This window comes from Bactrocera latifrons, unplaced genomic scaffold (genome assembly GCF_001853355.1).
Source record: "Bactrocera latifrons isolate USDA-ARS-PBARC rearing strain unplaced genomic scaffold, ASM185335v1 scaffold_118, whole genome shotgun sequence".
Taxonomy (NCBI): Eukaryota; Metazoa; Arthropoda; class Insecta; order Diptera; family Tephritidae; genus Bactrocera; species Bactrocera latifrons.
In genome coordinates, this window is record NW_017534608.1 from 38,168 (window position 1) to 57,131 (window position 18,964).

General features: G+C 37.4%; 1 protein-coding gene across 2 annotated transcripts in view; it reads left to right on the forward strand.

Annotated features, from left to right (window-relative positions):
* The first annotated feature begins 1,691 nt into the window (after positions 1 to 1,691).
* The window catches only part of LOC108978133, a 60,747-nt gene continuing 43,474 nt past the window's right edge, over positions 1,692 to 18,964 (forward strand). For both annotated transcript variants that reach the window (XM_018948267.1, XM_018948268.1), the window contains exon 1: positions 1,692 to 4,102. In XM_018948267.1, coding sequence (XP_018803812.1) covers positions 2,645 to 4,102 — 1,458 coding nt within the window. In that variant the 5' untranslated portion in view covers positions 1,692 to 2,644. The remainder of the gene's footprint in view (positions 4,103 to 18,964) is intronic.

Below are 18,964 nucleotides of genomic sequence, written 5' to 3' on the forward strand. Positions count from 1 at the left end.
TTTTTACAAGATCAAAATAAAACTTTAAAACTAGGTTTTGTAAATTTTTTCATGAATTTTGTAGTTATGTGAACAAATTCAACCAACGAAAGTTATAGATATTTTCATTACCTACAAACAAAAAAAAAACAACATTGCTATATAACTTTTTTCTATATGACTCGTAGTTGTACCGGAAGTCGATATAAACAGTGTTTAACTATTATAAATTCAACCTCGCCCGTCCCTTCCTTTTGCCGAACACAGTTCGTTATTTTTTCTAGGACTAAGCCATCTACTTATATACAGACGCACATATGAAAATCGATTCAAATCCCCGGTGTTTCTTTCTGTGTGTTCCAAATATCTGGCAAACTTAAGATTTCCTGTTCAAGGTATGAAAAGTGTGGAAATCCTGCCAAAATAGCAAAGTTAGCAGGTAACTTTCGTAGTTCCACTTGCTTTGATACCCACATTGTGTGTTCACTAATTTCGTTATTGCTAAGTATACACGTGGCAGCTCTCAATTTTTTTTTTCAAATAAAATATAAACTATCCTTATTTTAGATAATCATTTAGAAACAAGATTTTAAAATATTAATTTTTCATAATAACAAAAATACAAACAGGTGGCAACGCTACAAAAAATATTCTATACATTTCGTTTTATCACTTTCTTTTTTAAATACACAGACATGTTCAGAAGAAAAGCATTTTTGTTCCAATATATTTATTAAATATATTTCATAAACATTTACTTTGTTGCTAGCAACATGTTGCACTACCTATTAAGGAAACAATTAATGGCAAAAGTGTCTAAATTTCTTACACATCGCTTGTTTTCCAAAATCTATTTGGTTGCTTAATATAAAATTTCAAAACAAAACCATTTTTATAGTTCCAACACTAAAATATGCTTTTATAAAAAAAAAAACCAATTAGTTGTCAACATGCTGCACTGCTACATTGCGTATTTAACGCAATATATGTAACCAACACTGCGATCGCGTGAGTGTTGCTAGAAATACCAAACACTGATTCTATTACAACAACAACTTCGTAGCGAGTACTGACACTCAGAGCGCCGCAGAGCACGCAAGGTCGGAGTGAAAGAAAGTGCAAAAGTTGCCAAGCGACAACAATAAGTACAACAACATACGCAAGCTAGTGAAATGAGAGCAGTCAATCTTTGCAAGAGAGCGCATCAAATGAGAAAAACCAAAGGGGGCAAAAGCAAACCTGTGCAACTTGCTATGGCACAATCACAGCTTTGGCGAGACCAAAAGAAAAGCCAGCACACAAAGCGGGCCAACAAAGAAATGCAGAATTTTGTTGAGCATATGGCAATTGATTGCAAGCAACAAGTTCGATGTGCGCTTCGAACTGCCAGTCAACAGTGAAAGAAATGACGGCAGAAATGAGCGCGCTGTGACTTAGCCATGACCATGTGGCGGTCACGGCCAACAAAGCTGGGAAAATGTTTTGCAACAAATGCCGCTGACGAACTGGCGTATGTGTGTGTGCGTATGCGTGTTTGTTGCTTTGGCGCGCTCTCACAGCCAACTTGTGCTGACGCGCTCAGCAGCTGCGCATCCGCTTCGCTTTGTGGGTCTGGTGCCCGTGCTGCCTCCCTGGCTGCACTCTGGTTGCAGATGGCCGTCGCAGATGGGTTTGGTTGGGCCAAAAGAAATTTTAAAAGACGCTGCAAAATCTGTTTGCTGAACATTTGTACCGCTGCGGTGCTACTAGTTACAGCTCGTCGAGTTCGTCGCTTAAGACTTTCGTTTCACAGTTTGTTTTGCTAAGTTAAATACTCTTTTGTGTCTAAACGCTTGTGTGCTAACTTGATTTTTTCCTCGGTTCATGAAAACACTGTTTGGACATTATTTTTTAAAGCGTTTTTTGTGTGTGTAATCACTTGACTGTTGGTCAAACGGGCACTTTAAAGCAGAAAATCCGATTTTAAACGAGTGAACTAAAAAAAAAGAATGCCAGAAATCTTTAAAAGTAATTTAAAAACATAGAAAAAGATTTAAACGGGCATTGTGTGTAAATGTTGATGCTACCGACAAACTTATATATAAAGAGACTAGCTGTTTGAGGTGGATGTGGCAAGCGTAACGCCGTTGCGGCATTGCACGCGAAGTGAAGTAACCGACCAACACAAAGGTGGAGGCTTAAGCTTGAAAAGAAGTCAAGAACAGTTAGTTGACACTAATACGGCTTGTCGCTGAATTTATTATTTTATTTTCATTTTTTGTTTGCCTCGCAGCAGCTGGCAAAAGAATCAAGCAAGAAGCTAAAGACAAAGAGTTGTGTAAAAGGTGGCTGGAACTGTGAGTTGGGCAGCAGGACTACGGCAGACGTGATTGAAGTGCAGTAAATGCGAAATGCAAGAGGAATTAGTGGCGCATGTTAGATAAAAACGTGTGAACGAATAATATTTTTCTAGATATTTGTAGAATATAAAAACATAAGTGAAAAAAAGAAAATATTTAAAAATTTTATTGAAAATAACAAGGCTAATATTTTTAAAACTACTTGTAATTGAAGTAGTTGAAAAAATATCGTATGAATTTTTCCACAAATATTACAAATACAAATATTAAGTGCTAAAGTAATATTCTACGGATCCCTAAGCGAAATTGCATAACAGAAAGCAACAATGAGATCCTCGCGTTTATCCTCATTGGCAATGCTGGTGGCTGCTACATGCCTCACCAGCTTATTACAGCTCTGCAGCAGCAACGCCGAATATCCTGGCGTTATCGAGCTAGTCGGCTATAGTAATCGGCGCGCACGCACACACTACATGCCACCAATTGGCGATAGTCCCACACTTGCGCCACCACCGTCCAAAATACAGGCTGATATCGAGACGGTGAAAGCGAATATCGAAAAATATAATAAACTGCTGACGCTGGATACGAAAAATCTGCCAGAATCGCAAAAGGATATGCTGGAGCGCATAGTGGAGCGTGTGGCACGTCTCAAGGAGTCGCTCGACATTAATGAAAGCGAGCAACTGAGAGCTGCTGCGAAGCCAGCGGATAGTGAGAACAGCAATAGTGATGCTGCAGCAGATAGAACTTTGTATGCTACCACAGAGGCCGCAACCAACGCTGAGGCCGAGACCGATCCCACTTTGGTCTTGGATGAGACTACACTGCTACAGTTGCAGACCTCCATGAATGAGTTGGCTGCGGCACAGGCCGCTGTCACTGCACAAACCTCGGTTGCACACGAGTTGCCAACCACCACGGAATACAATTACAATGCTGGCAGCGATGAGGTCGAACAAACGGAGAGTGCCACAGATAGCACTGAAAATGAGGATACCACTGAAGGTGCGCTGGCAGCCGGCGCTGATTATCCCACTACCACAATTGATCCGCTCACCGACGCCACCGATTCCGATGATCAATTCGTTGCAGCACGCTCCAACAACAATATAGCAGCAGCTTCAATCAAAGCCGAACCAGAGGACTTGAATGGTGGTCTCACCACAATTGGCAGCCAACGCACGTTGACCACCAGCGGCAAATTGACAAAGACGCGCGCCACCAAGAGACCCGGTTCTGGCGGTATTACCAAAACGGGACATACCTCGAAACGGGGCCAGAAGCCTGGCACCACTGCTAGCCTGCACCGGCAACCGGCCAGCAATAAGCAGAAATTGGCCACAACCACCACGCAACCACTGCAGACCTATCATCATCAACAGCAGCCACAACAACAACAATACGTGCACAAACAGCCACAGCTGCAATATCAGAAGCCTCAAACGGCGCAACTGCCGCAGTCCGCTTCCTCGCCCATGTACCAAGCGCACAAGGTGTCTGCGTTGCCGCCTGCCACACAGTCCACCGATAAGACTTCAGCTGCCGCTGCCGCCGCCGCTGCTGCTGCCGCTGCGGCCTCCACAGCGTCCATCGCTTCGCTGCCATCCACTTACTCCTCCACGCCGATCRCTACCACCTTGGCCAACAACTATGGCAATGCCAATAATAATAATGACATGGACTACGAGCCCCAAGTGAATACGTCGGCGTTAATTGATAGCCTGAATCATGCACGCGAGGAATTCTACCAGCAGAAGCAAGGCATCAGCAACAAGGATAAGGTGAGTTCCCTAGTCTTAGCCTGGGTAATGCGACAGCTTTCCATGGGTGGGGAGGGGGATTACAGTCAGCGCTAGTTGCGTGCGTGCTTATATGTAAAATGGTGTCACACTTGGCGGCAATTGGACACTCGTTGAGATGTTTGACGGCGATAGGCCAATTTGGCTGTGCTAAGTCCACACACCTACTCGTTTGTCTTATTAGGTTCACTCCCGTTGATGGGTATGAATACTATTTATGGCAAAGACTGCTTATTATTTGCATTTTTTGCTAAGAAAATTGATATATTATAATTAACTATATTTTTAATGTGTCTTCATTTTCGACTCACGCAATAAATGAAAGCTTTGAAATTAGGCGGTTAAAGATGTCTACAGCTCCAATACCGAAACTCGTTATGAATTTAGAAAAAAGTTAATAAATCTCCTAAATAAAAGGCGCTCAAATTGGTTATAGAGATATAGAAGGCCTGGTTAAAGTAAAGTGGCCATTTTGAAAAAATATTTTTTCTCGAAGCAGTATACACAATTCCAAAAAAAAAAAAAAAAAAAAAAAAAAAAAAAAAAAAAAAAAAAAAAAAAAAAAAAAAAAAAAAAAAAAAAAAAAAAAAAAAAATTTAAAATTGTTGAGTTCTTCGATATATCTCTGAGAATATTGAAAATTTTTTTTATCTAAAAGTATATTCTGCAGTGAATAAATTGATATTCATAACTACTAGAAGCATAAAAATTATATGGATCACTTTTCTATTTTAAAACCATTTTCCCAAGCTGCTACTACTTCTATTTTTGTTATAAAATAGCAAGCTTTATTCTCAATGATTCTCATTACAAGACGGTAAAAAGACAGCTCGAACTTAACTTCAGTTATGACAACTTAAATGAAGATTTTGAAACTGCACGAAAAACTCTTTAATTGATTTTAAAAACAAGTAAAAACGTAAGCCCCCCTGGCACCGAAATATTTTTAACAAATAAAATGTTTCCAAATTCATTTTGATTGGTCGAAGTAGTTTGGCAGCATATGCTCTAGTAGTCACATATCTACAATTTTTTCTAAGATTGTACTTACAACTTGGATTATAACGCGAGCTAGAACGCGTGTCATAAACAAAATATCCACCAAAATCATTCGCAAGAGATGTCGAGTTCTCTTGCCAACTCTCGTCTGACGATTTTCAAGCACCATATTCTGCACCTTTTTAATATTTTCATCAGTTGAAGAGGTCTACGGTCGTGTTTGAAGGCTTTGTACCACTCGTAGGCTCATGTTTTTGATAAAACTGAATCACCGTAAGCCTTTTCTAACATTCGCAACGGTTCCGCACACGAAAGTTTGTTAAACTACCGAGGTGTACCGACTTAAGCAGCTGTTTTAAACAAACTGGCTGACAGATTGCGCTCATATTTGGATTTGCAAGTAAAGGCAATCCTACCAATTTAGCAAAATACATTTTTGTTTAAATAATATTTACCCTGGGAATTTAGTTACAATTTCCGGATGATTTTTTGCCACAATGTATACGAAATCCGCCAAGTTCTTCTCTTGTAAACTAGCTAGATTTCACATTTAATTTATGGTTCCTGCATTTTGGCGCTTTGTAATGCTAAATCTGCCTTGAAAAATGTTTTTGTCGCTCAATAAAAGTAAATCAAGTTCACTGATAATCGCAAAATCTGACTCCTATAACCAAAGGGACCAGCAGACGCTTCAACGTGCCTTGTATACTTCTATGGGTGTTCAAAACATCTCGTTGAAATTATGAGATCAACAGAAACACGCACACACACTTGCAAGAAGTGGCAAGCGGCTGTAGCAAAAGCACGAGTAATAACAGTATCTATTGACTGCGGATAGAGTACTGATTGCCTGCCAAGTAATGTAACAAATATGTGCAACAACAGCAACAACAATGGCAACATTATAAATGCGTGTAGCGCAAGGCAAACGATTGTTTCGGTGAATGCCACTTGTTGCAATCGAAGAAAACCGTTTCACAACATTAACAACAGCAATAGCAACAACATGCAAGCCAACAACAAAAGCAGCAACATTAAATGAAACCGATGCCATGGAGATAGTTGCAACTGCATTCGACTATTATTGCTGTATTTTCAACTCAACAATGTTGTTGTTGCTGTAGTTGGTATGAATTGATTGTGATTGCTCGGCACTGAACTCGTGGCCTTAGCGTTGCGCTGCAGCGTCGGAGCAACAAAGTAGAAATTATGAAGAGATATTCTTGCCGCATATTTGTGTGTGTAGTTGTGTGTCTGGCACATTATTTGTTGCAACTTTGCGCTGATGCTGGTGGTTTCAAATTGATTGTCATAAAAGCTATACATATATACTGTTTTATGTGCATACATATGTAGGTATACATATACATAGTCATTGACTGCAACAACAGCAATCGTGCCCGAAAGCAATTGTTATAAACATACGGATAAAAGCACAGTTTGCACTGGCGAACTAACGGCAATTGTAATATCAACTGCAGTAAATAGCATAATGGCACATCAATAAACAACAGTAATGAAACAGTTGAGGACAAGTACTCGCTACTCGTTGCGCTCTTGTGTGCCCGTACAATGTATTTATGTGCTGCTCTCGGGCAACTATTCGTCTGTGGCGAAGCAGAATTCGCACACAAGTGCTAAAAGCCAATCGTACGCCGCATTAAAGAAGAGTGGAAATACGGTTGATCGATTGTGCACAGACGTTTATGACACACTGTAGACAGTATAACTGTATAGGTATACGTTTTTATAAGTTCACTTTGCTATACAAATACATAAGTACAAATATACACGTAGCAACAAATATTAGAAAGTTATGTCTATGTAATATTAGCTACACTGAAATGACGAAGGAACTCTGCAAGAAATATAACGGTGTTGCAGTATGGGTAAGGTCATGTGTAGTAAATTACAACAAGTTTAAAATGAGACATACGGAGATGTAGAGCTGGGTATACATAATTAACAGAAATATTTTGGTATATTGGAAGGTTCTTTCACGCGGCAAAGTAAAGTTTATTCGAAAAAAAAACCTGCCAAAATCGAAATGAAAGATTAAGATATATATATTCCATAATCATAACTGGTTGCGAAGGCAGATATATTAGGCTTCCAATGAAGTTTCTGGCACCCAGAGGGAAAGGTCAGAGACTCTATAAGGAATATATACACACGTTGCTGTGATATACTTTTTTTCTATCATTCATATAATAAACTATTCAATACAGTAAAAAATTTATTTACGAATAAAGGCGACAACGTTTTTGTCAGTATAAGAATCCAAGAGATTGTACTTGAGGTTTAATTTTGATTATGTTTCATTGGAAAAATTAATGAATTAAGGCTGTCCTTTCTGTCCAGTTAATATGTAGTGTTGTCCGCTTAATAGATTGTACTTAATAAATATTAACAAATTGTGGGACCGGCCAATGTGCATGGTTAATGGAGATGTCCGCTTAATAGGGCGTCCATTTAAGAGATCTTTCACCATATTCTTTATTTATTAATTGTTTTAACTATCTTCCAAGTTGGTTCGAACTGGACACAGTGTGCTAAATTTGCTAAAATCGGTTCAGTAGTTTAGGGGTGCAACGCGGACAAACAACGTGACACGTAATTTTTATATATAAAGAAGAAGAAGAAAAAGATATAATGGTAAATGATCAGCGAGATGAGTCTATTGAGCTATTTTTCGTTTTCCTGTATGTATATATGCGCGAACTAATTCACAGTTTTAAGGTTCTGACCTTAAATATTGTACACCTCCGTTTCTCCCCAAGAAGCAAGTAATTTTTTGCAACCACCGATATAGAAATAGGTGCTTTACTATCTAACCTATCAAAAGTCCTTTTATCGAAAACTCTTTAGTTTTTGACTTCAGAATCACCTTCTCAACTCGAGTGGAGAAGATTTTATTATATCGAAACCTCTTTGGTCTATAAAACCTCGAAACGAGCACTATAAAATGGAAATATTGGGTAGTCGAAAAAGTCTTTTCGTGTTTCTAAACAAACTACAACTTTTTTTATGTATGTATGTATAATAATAAATAAATAAACAAATATGTACCAATTTGGGCGCCCACTTTTTGCAATTTTTTCGCAAATCGAAATTTCAAAAATGCTAGAACGTAAGCGAGCGAACCATTGTTGTTCTACAATCCGTAACCATAAACTTGACAAATTTCATGGGTGGCTTACGTGGCATTCTTTCCACTTTTATACAAAAATTTCGAAACATAGCGAGTTTCTTCATTATTTTCACTCATTTTTGAACCGCTGCAACTTGTTTTCAAATGCCACGAATTTTGTTTCTTTGGTGAAATGAAGCTTAAAATCTTAAATCTGTTATTGATAGCACGGGAGATATACGACTGCAACGGCATCTATTGACAAAATACGAAAAGACTTTTTCGACAACACAATATATGTTAATGTAATAAAAATATTGTTGACGTTATTAAAAAATTTGGAAAATTACATATTTTCTCCCACTTTCATTAATTCGCAACACCTTTATTATAATAACCTGATGCTCGATTGCTCATCATAAGCACCTGGCAGTATCTAACAGCACACATTGAAACAAAGACAGAAATCAAGAAAACTCGCAAATTTCGGTCCAGCAAACCGCAGTGGGTGTTGCAATGAGCGCCGGCGACTCTTTCCAGCTTTCTATTAGCCATTGCACGCTTTGTTTGGCGCACACTGTGTTTTTATGCAAGCACATTAATATGCTGTTGTCGTTGTTGTTTCTTTTGTGTTTTTGTTTTGAGAATCCAAGTGCGGTTTGCAATTTGTTACTACTGACCTATAAATTTAATTCATTTGCTATGGTCAATGCCAATGGCATTTGTGGTGGCGGAGTGTCCGTTGCCACATAAATTATCCGCGCCAGCATGTCTTCTGCCTGCCCGCGCCGGCAGCAACACCAAATGCTGCTGCGGAAAACCACAGAAGCGCGGAGTGTGTGGTGTGTGGTGTACAAATCAGCCACATCTTCGCTGATTTTTTTTATTATTATTGCTTTTGTGTGTGTGGAACTGCTTGCGTCGTACACTTCAATGGACATTAGTGCCAATATCTGCAGACATTATGTGTGTGTGTGTGTGTGCAACATCATCATCACTGTTTGATATTCGATAGAAAATTCTCTCGCTGGCAATTGTAATGCAATCGCAACGTGAATAACAACAAACAACACTGACAATTGTTGCAGCAACAACATCGCCATCACAATTGTGGCAAACCATGAACTATTAATAAAAATGTCAATGTGCTGGTGGCGTGCCTCACGTTCACCTACACTTGTTGCTGCCACTGCTTGGACTGCCGTTGCTTGGACATTCGCGTTATTTTTGTTGGTCAACAAGTCACACACTCACTCAACGGCAATTCGTAAGTCACCGTCCATCCACTCGAAGCCTGCGGCTCACACACACACATACTTATCTTGTTTCATTCGGCGACAGCAGCTGTTTTATTATTCCAGATTCTTGCCTTGTCGACCGCCAATCGGCAGCAAATGGTATTTGTGGTTTATTGTCGATAGAGAAACGTCTTTGTTGGACTCACCTGCAAAAAGAAGAAAGCGAAGAAAAATCTTTAGCATCTTAGGGTGATAAATATGGAAAAGCAAAGCAAAATGTTTTAATAATACTAAATGGCATCGGTTCTTTAATTTTCATTGTTCGGCGCTTAAGACAAATTCTAAAGTATTTCTTAATTAAAATAACAAAGACCGGTTGTAACGGCTAACTGTTAGTAATTTGATGCTCATTGGAGTCTATTGTTTTCTATTGAGGGCATGGCGAGCACGGGCTCATGGCTTCATTGTGTTATAGTGAATGTAATATAATTAGTAAATTATTAGTTTTATTATTTGAATAATTATTTTCATATTTTTATCCAAATTAATATCTCACATATTACATTGATATATAATTACGATTTAATTTAAAAAAAAAAAAATTCAAAATTTCCATGTTCTAATTTTTGTTGAATTTTATGGCTTTGTTAAAAATACAAATTTTTCACTGCAAATTTTAATAAATTAATTAGTATAAACAAATTAAAAAAGATGGCAACGCTATGAAAAATAATTTTGCCATAAACGACTGTTTTTAGTTTACCAATATTGGAAAATTCAATTAAATTTTTTTTTTGTCATATGCACATTTTTATTAAAACGTCTGGCAACACTTTTTAAGTAATTTTATATAGATATCAACTCTAAAGTCTTTTAATTCAAAGAAAAATACAAACTTTGCAGTGAAATGTTTAACAATTTAATAGCTATAAATAAATGAAAAAGGGTGGCAACGCTATGAAAAATAATTTTGCCATAAACGAGTGTTTTCAGTTTACCAATATTGGAAAATTCAATTAAATTTTTTTTTTTTCATATGCAAACTTTTATTAAAACGTCTGGCAACACTTTTTAAGTAATTTTATATAGATATCAACTCCAAAGATTTTTAATTCAAAGAAAAATTCACTGCAGTTTCTAGTAATAACAACCATATTTTATAGATAACTTCGGCTACTAAGTTTGGAGTTGTCATTAAACTAAATAGAAGGGCTTGTGGAGTAATTCTTTTATATAGCAGATAGCAAAATTAAAGTCAGGCTAACTGTTAACACCAAGATTTATATAAATGGCATATCCGAAATAATTTTACTTAAATAAATTTACTAATCCAATCAATATTAGAATAAGAATATAATATGCTAAAATATTCTAACGGTACCAGTAGAAATCAAGGGATTAAATGAAATAATATTATTCCAATCCAAACCTAATAACACCCATATAACTTATACATTAACGTGTAACAGTAGAAGAGCTTCTAAAGAAGCGAAGAAAGTTCTTCTCCTTAACCCTAGATTTCATGCCATAACACCATATTTCGTTCTAACCTTAATCTCTATGTTGTGCATTTCAACAGATTTTCACTTTGTCTACCACATAGCGAAGACCATCAGTCTAATGTTAGCTATAACGGTGTTCTAGTGCTAGTAATCAGCGCCTAAGATAATAATGTGAAAAAGTGTCAGTTTCAAGTTGATTGATCGCCACAGACACAAACCACAGCAAACTTAGTTGTAGCTACCGATTGTGGTCAAAGCGGGCACACACTGAAACATATATGCGTGTGTGTTGTTGTAAGACAAAAGTGTGTCACCAGCTGTGCGGCTACAAATGGCACGTTCGTTGGCCGGGAGAGCTTTGTATTTAGAGCGCCGTCGCCGCTCCCCGCACACTGCAGGGCCCCAAATACCACAGAGACAAAGCCGTTTTTAGTTACAGTATTTAGCAGTTTCGAAGTAACCGTTCTACAATTGTGAGTGAAGAAAGAAGTGAAAAGAAAACGATTTTAGTACAAAATGAAATAAGTTACTCATCTAATGGGTCTTTCTTTATCTCGCTATTGTAAGCTTTCGACATTTTTCGGCTTCTTCTTGAAGCAAATGTCAAGCTCGCAGAGATCAAAGGGCGCAGCTTGTAGAAAATGTGTATAGAAATTTCGTATTATCATTATTCAATTTGCAAACCCATTTTAACGTTAAAAGAGCAGGAAAATTCAGAAAATTGCGTATTTTCGATAGAACTGTGTACAATCAGCGTGTGTACACTCACTGTCACCAAGCTCGTAGCACTTCAAACAACAACAAATATGTATGTGTGGGCGGCGTTCGTTTGACTACGGCAATCGCTTTGTTTTTATCCGATTTTTCGTGTCAACAAATTCACTTTCTTTACAATTTCGTGTCATTTGACAAAGGGCAACAACACTTTCCTTTTCGCCGTGACAACGGTGTCTGTGTGTGTTTATAAGTTGCGATACATTTATGTAGAATTATAATGTTGTGCCCGGTTGATTGATAAAATCGTCAAATTATTGCTGTTGACTAAGTTCGCCGCCCACACGCAAGTGAGGAATATTCAAAGATAGAGCCAATAAATGAGCGAGTGCAAAGTGGTTGCCATAATGCGAAGTGAAATGTAAAAAAAAAAAAAACGATTTAGAGTTCACAAACTGATATACACTTGTAAATGTAGGGGGTGTGCTAGATAATGTCGTCTCTGAGGGGCATGAACTGCGTCACGAGGGTAAGTAGCAAGCAATTCCGGTTCCGGTTTGCTGATTGGGAGGGTATTTAGAAAAAAATTTAAAGCAAAATAATGTAATATCATACATTCAGTCAAGAAAATATCGACAATTCTTTATTTTCCCCTCTCATCTCCTGATTATATGGAAGACAGTAGTGTTTGTCGAATTTTACAAAATTTTTTAAAGTATTTGTGTTAAATTTGTATTGGCCAAACGCTCAATAAATATCATTGCACGAGTACTGAATCTGCCTGATTTAGTTCCACGTGACTTTTACCTTTCTTCACACTGAAATATCCACTTCGGGGAACACGCTTCGGCTAAATTGAAGACTTCAAAACAAATTCGACGCGAAATTTGAAGGCCATCCCGGGAAGTATCTATAACAAAATATTTTGACGATTGGGAGAATCATTGGCACATGTGCATTGCTTCAAATTGATGTTACTTTGAAGGCGATAAAATATATTTGGATGATGATTGAACAATTTTCGTTTTCTTTATAATTTCCGGATACTTTCTTTGCAAAAGAAATAGTAAGTACAAAAATTTTGGTCATAAATGTCACTTTTTGTGCACAGTTTATTATTGTCATATTAACTGCTCCTGTTTGATTTGTACACTGCATTTATGTGAAATAATCAAAGGAAAGTTAAAATTGTGTTATTTGTGAAGTAGGTGTGGTTGCAGCCCGATTTCGCTCATTATCACACTGTAACATAGGCATATTAGAAGAATCTTATATACCGAATTTGGTTGAAATCGGTCGAGGAAATCTCGAAATATTTCAGCTAAAGGAGGGCGGTGGTCCAGTGCCCAATTATTACCGCGGTTCTTTTAAATTCCTTGCATACCATTTCGAAGGTAAAATTTAATGTCTGTAACATATTTATTTGTTGATTTATCGCGCTTTTAGTAGTTTTTAGCAGAACCGTTATATAATGTGGTTATCACCCAATTTCAACCATTTTCGCACTGTCAATAGGAGTTTTCATAATATTTGCTCTGGACGATTGTTGTTGTAGCTTAATGATTTAGGAGATATCTACACTATAAGATACAGCCATGCCCTATTTTACAAAAATTTAGCCCATAGGTTCGCAACTCTACTGAGATCCCCTGTGCGAAATTACAGTTCTATATTTTAATTTAGAGCTTAGTTATGGCACTTTATTGGTTTTCGCTTAATCGCATTTTAAGGGCGTGGCAGGGGTGCGATTACGCCCATTATGAACTCGCTCTCACCCTTTTGCCAAGAAACACTTGTCAGAAAGTCACTGGAATTTCCACTTTTCTCGTCACCCTGATCACTTATATGCACATATATACATATATATATAACCCTACATCTAACTCGATTATTTTGAAGTGATACAAACAACCGTTAGGTGCACAAAACTATTATACTCAGTAACAACATGTTGCAAGAGTATAACTAGCATGATATAACTCTTGGGCTCATGCATGAAATCATTGACCCCGTTGTTCTTGAAATAAAAAAAAAAATCTGTATGACTTTACAGTTTAATCATTCTACTGCTGTTGTTTTTAATTGCTGAAGAATCGCAGCGCTGCATTGCTCAACATAATGAAATAATTAAATTAACAACTTCATTCGACAAGCAAAACAACAAGCGAGTCCTTTCACCGTAACAACCGAAGCGCACTAATGACCGCAACAGCATTTTGGCTGCAAATAGCTCGGCAATTGGAGGACAAATAAGCGGCTGCCACTACAACTGCTGTTAGTGAATAGAATTTTAATTGGTACAATGCACAATTAGACAGTTAGTCAGCAGAAAGCAGAAAGCAGCAACTACAACAAAGAGTGGGCACTGGCGCACACATAACGGTTGCCAGCAAAGCTTTATGTCTCGTAAAATGGCTAATGGCGATTTGACATGTGGCACACGGCAGCAGCACATATGTATGTTTGTATGTATGAATTGTAAGCTCACAGTTAGTTGACTGTTTGATCGCATGTCGTCGGCATTTAGTCGAACTTTCGCCTCTATCAATGCCCAATCAAAAATAAATCATGCTCGGAACAAGAATTCTTTCACAAAAACAACATTATTTGCAAGCGCTGTCGGCAGCCAATCCAAATACAAGCCAACAACTCAGTGACTTTCTACAATGTACTAATTTCTACAGAAAATTTCCGCTGTCCCGTTGCATTAATGCAAAATAAATAATGGTTCAATAAAACTTACATTCTAGCCGGCTAAGTACTCTTTGATTAATTAATGGAGAAGGAGGCTTTTGCCGCAATGTCACTTCCACTTAACTGGCAACTATCAAAGCCACAAAATGCAATGGCAATGGTGTGCTTTCCGCCGCGCATGCGCAAATGACGCTTGTCTAATTGTTGCGGTTTTTTATTGAGTGGTAGTTACTAAGCCGTTGGCTTTTGCATGTGTTGTAAAATGTAAAAATCTAGAGGTATATGTATATGTGCAATGGATTCGGTTGACAGGAAAATCTTTTATTTTATAGTAAGATTAGAAAGTTCTTTTAAATTTACATTTAAGGCAAAGAGGGTTAAATTTATTAGATTAATATTCAAATAACTTTTTTTTTGAAATATGTAAAATTTTATTTAAAAAAAATTGAAATTTTTTATTCCAAATTTCAAACAAATAAATATTTTTTTTATTTATAATTTAAAGTTATAAAAAAAAATTAAATAAAATTTACATTTTTCGCGATTGCATATTTCCGTAATCTACCATTTTTTCTCAGAGAGAATGCTCAGATTTTATTTATAAATCGGCATTTAAGTGTGACCTTATATAGTGAGCAGTACAAAAGTACCGTTAAATCAGCACACAAATCACTTCCAAGCCTTTCAAAATATGGAAAGAAGAGAAAGATAAAAGAAAGGGTAGCATGTACCAGCAAACTACTATCAAATGCATCGATCTGCACAAGCGATGAATCAAATTTAAGCGAGCGATAAAACAAAAGCGTTACAGGGAAAATAAAAAATATGTCAAATGGGTGCATTGAAAGCACAAATCAGTTCAGTAAAATGAAAAAAGAAAAAGAAAAACAAGAGCGGGCCACTGGCGGACAAAGGCCGATATGTCCGACCAGAAGCCGATCGGCTAAAATCATTTCCACCAAACTATTACCATATATGCCGCGATAAAGTCAACCGCTTGGTTTGGCCCCTCCGCAACAACAACGATTTTCTTCCGGCTATGCATGCAAACCAGCTGTCACAGCGATAACTATTTGGCGCTGGAGCTGCAAGCAAGCGAATATGAGACTCAGCTGGCGATTGTCGCCCAACGCGACGCTTTAGATCGCTTGTTTTTAGTTTTACGCCGCTTTGACTTTTTAGGTTACCGCATACGCACACACTTGTATGAGCAATATATAATTTTACCAAATTTACAGTAACAATGAAGTCGGCTTGTTTCCGAACACTTGCTTTTTCTAATTTATCTTGTTTACATTTGTGTAGTTTACAATGTTTGCTTTGATTTGCGCCACCGTTGCTTTAGCAGCTAAGTGGCACCCAACGCACACACACACATGTATATATATATATACAAGCGTACATATGCCGGTGTAGTGGCATGTGAATTAGTAAACAAAGTTCGCTGCTTAAGTCTTTCGTTTTGTGTGCCCACGCGAGCACTTGACTTCCAACGCCCGGCGCGCTGTTTCATTTTCATTTCCAACCTATGCTAACACGCTTTGTAGGGCAGCAGCTGCTACACTTGCCGCCGCCGCCACTAAGTGCGTCTTAAGCGATTTCGTTTGCGCTGCTGCGTTTTCATAAAAAACACCACGGCGCTGCATACTAATTTCACTTTTCGCTAAGTAAAAGTGCTGACAAGTGTTCTGTCGTACTTCAGACATTTACATGCGCATCTTATGTATTTATAATTTTTTTTTTTTTTTGTTGATTGTCTCTTTCCTTTTCGATTTTTTTTGACTTTTTAACAGATGCTTCAAGTGATAGTTTTCTTTAAGTGGGAGTTTAAAACAATTTCCACTGTGGGCTATCACTTGTTCCTCTTGTAGATAGTGGCTCCCGGGGGAGTGCAACTTTCATATTTACAAAAATATTGAAAATAAGATTGCTCTTTGAACTATCGAAGGCGTTGAATAAAACTTCCTAAATCTCTGACTATTCTTGACAATATTTTTCTAAAAAAAAAAAAAAAAAAAATTTGAAAAATTTCATTAAAAATAGTGCCTTACATGACACCAATACTAAGCCTTAGGGAAGTACTTTCGGCACTATTTTTAAAGAATTTTTTTAATTTTCAAATTAAAGTTCAAAAATATTATTAGAAAGCTCGCTGTACACTTCTCATTCTCTATAATTGGCAAAGCTTATTGCTGTGTTTAGGAGAATTCTTAAAGAATAGCAACCCTTTTTCCCTTGAAAGTTTTCGAAAGTGGGAAAAATTTCTATAGTTGAGATCCCATCTGCTCAAATTAGACTGGTAACAGTTCTAAAGAAGTAACTCTAACCTAGATTTGGATCTTCATGGCATTAGTGATGTTCAATGTCTGACTGGATTGCCAATTTTAATGATTTTACATCTAATTTCTTTCCTAGAATGGTGGTCAGATGTCTTGAAAGGCCAGTTGAAAAGTCCCTTGTTTGTCACTTAGATGGCACTACTAGAATCCATATGATTTTTAGTTGGCTAACCTTCAAACGGCAAGTGTATAAATTTGACAGTTGTGGGATCATTTGTTTGAGAATTATATCATTTTGAGTGAAGCAGCTTTTGTTATTTTGAAAAAATGGATAAAAAGAACTTTCCCGTGCTGATAAAATAATGGTTTGTGCAGGGGAAAAAGTACAGTGGACTTGATAAGACGTTTCCAGACACTGACTCAGGAACCACCAAGAATTGGTGTGCTAAGTTTTGACATGTTGAAATGAATACCGATGTCGATAAACTAAGTATACGTCGGAAAACATCAAAAAGTCTACCAAATAATGTTGGGTGACTGTAAAGTGAAGTTGTTCGAGATAGCAGGTACTCTGAACATATCAACTGGGTGCGTACATCATATCATTCACCAATATTTGAGTATCAGAAAGCTCTATACAAAATGGGTGTCGCGCGAGCATACTTTTAACCGAAAACAAGGACGATTTGATGATTCGAAGCAGTGTCTGGAGATGTTTAAGCTCAATAAAACCGTGTTTTTGCGTCGATCTTGTGACAGTGGATGAAACTTGGCACCATCATATCACTCTGGGGTTCAATCGACAATCATCTGATTGGACTAACGACGATGAACGTGCTCCAAATCGCGGAAGGCCACAAAAGTAGGTTGGCAAAGTTATGGCGTCTGTATTTTGGGGTGCCCACTTTTACTGATTACCTTGGAAAAAGAAGGACCATTACTAGCCACCACATAGCGTTATTGGAAGAACAAAATCGCCGAAAAACGAAGCAAGGAAAAGGAGGAAAAGAAAACGAATTTTCCTGTTATAACAAACCTGATTTCAAAGCGTTAAAAAATATTACAAAAAAATAATTAGTTTTAATAAAAGTTAACTTTGATTTTTAGAAATCAACCAAAATTGCAGATAAATACACAGTAATGTTTCCATAGAGCTACAACTTTTATCTTCCAATGCAGACTATCTCATTCACTTATTTATAAGACACATAAAATATTTATGGATTTAGCTAACAAAGTGCGATAGCGAAGTGCACGAGTGAATGAAAGTGACGGTCGCTACAGCCGATGCTAAACTCTTTAGTTCTGGTCTATAAATTTTGCTTTCTAAATAAGGCGCAGAGGCGCTCCTCCTTTCGATTGCGATACTGAAAAGCAGAAAATTGCGCGAAAGCAACAACAATACGTTACAGCTAAAAAGGAAAATCAAAACCAAAACACAATAAAACAGGCAATGAAAAATATATAAAAATAAGAAAAAAGTAAAGTAAAAAATAAGAAAATAAAAGATAGAAATAAAAAAAGGAAAAATTGTAAAAAAAAAAAATAAAAAATTGCAACAACAAAAGTCAGAGAGAACAACACAGCAGTAGCTTGTTGGCGGTTTTGAAATCTGCTGGCAGCGGCAGCACCCTGTTGCTTGCCAACTGCAACTTGCTGTGTGGCTTTCGTACATTTGACGTTTTTTTTTTTATTTATTTTCCGCTTGTTTTGCTTTATTTATTTTATTTTGCTTGCTTTTCCTGATTTTTTATTTCATTTTACTTTGAAGCCGCGCTTTTCCGCACCCGTGTCTTCCTGCAGCAGTCGAAATCTACAAAATCTAGCCAAGAGCTTGTGTGCAAAGTCAAATGGCAACAACAACAACAACAAAAGCGTTGTTTAGAAACATTCAGCAGCGATTTCACTGCATTGATTTCCTCATTGAAAGCCATGAGCCACAAACGGTTGCCATTTAACGTCTAATAAAAGCCAATTTCGTATGCTTCTTTCACTGCTTGCAACCAACGGCATGCCGCTGCTGCTGCTGCTGTTGTTTCTGCATTGCTTTTAACTGTCGTGCATGATTTGCAGCCGCCAACAACAGCAACAAGCAAAAATGAATAGGCAAAACACCTTTAACCCTTAGGCTCATTATTGCTTTGATAATACACACACATACCCATCTGTATGTATGGTATGTATGTGTATGTAAGCACATATAAAGTGGTTTCTTAAAGGCGCGGCGCCGCAAACCCGAAACGCATGCCTAATCAGTGCGCTGCATCTTAATTTGTGCGCGCCGGCTC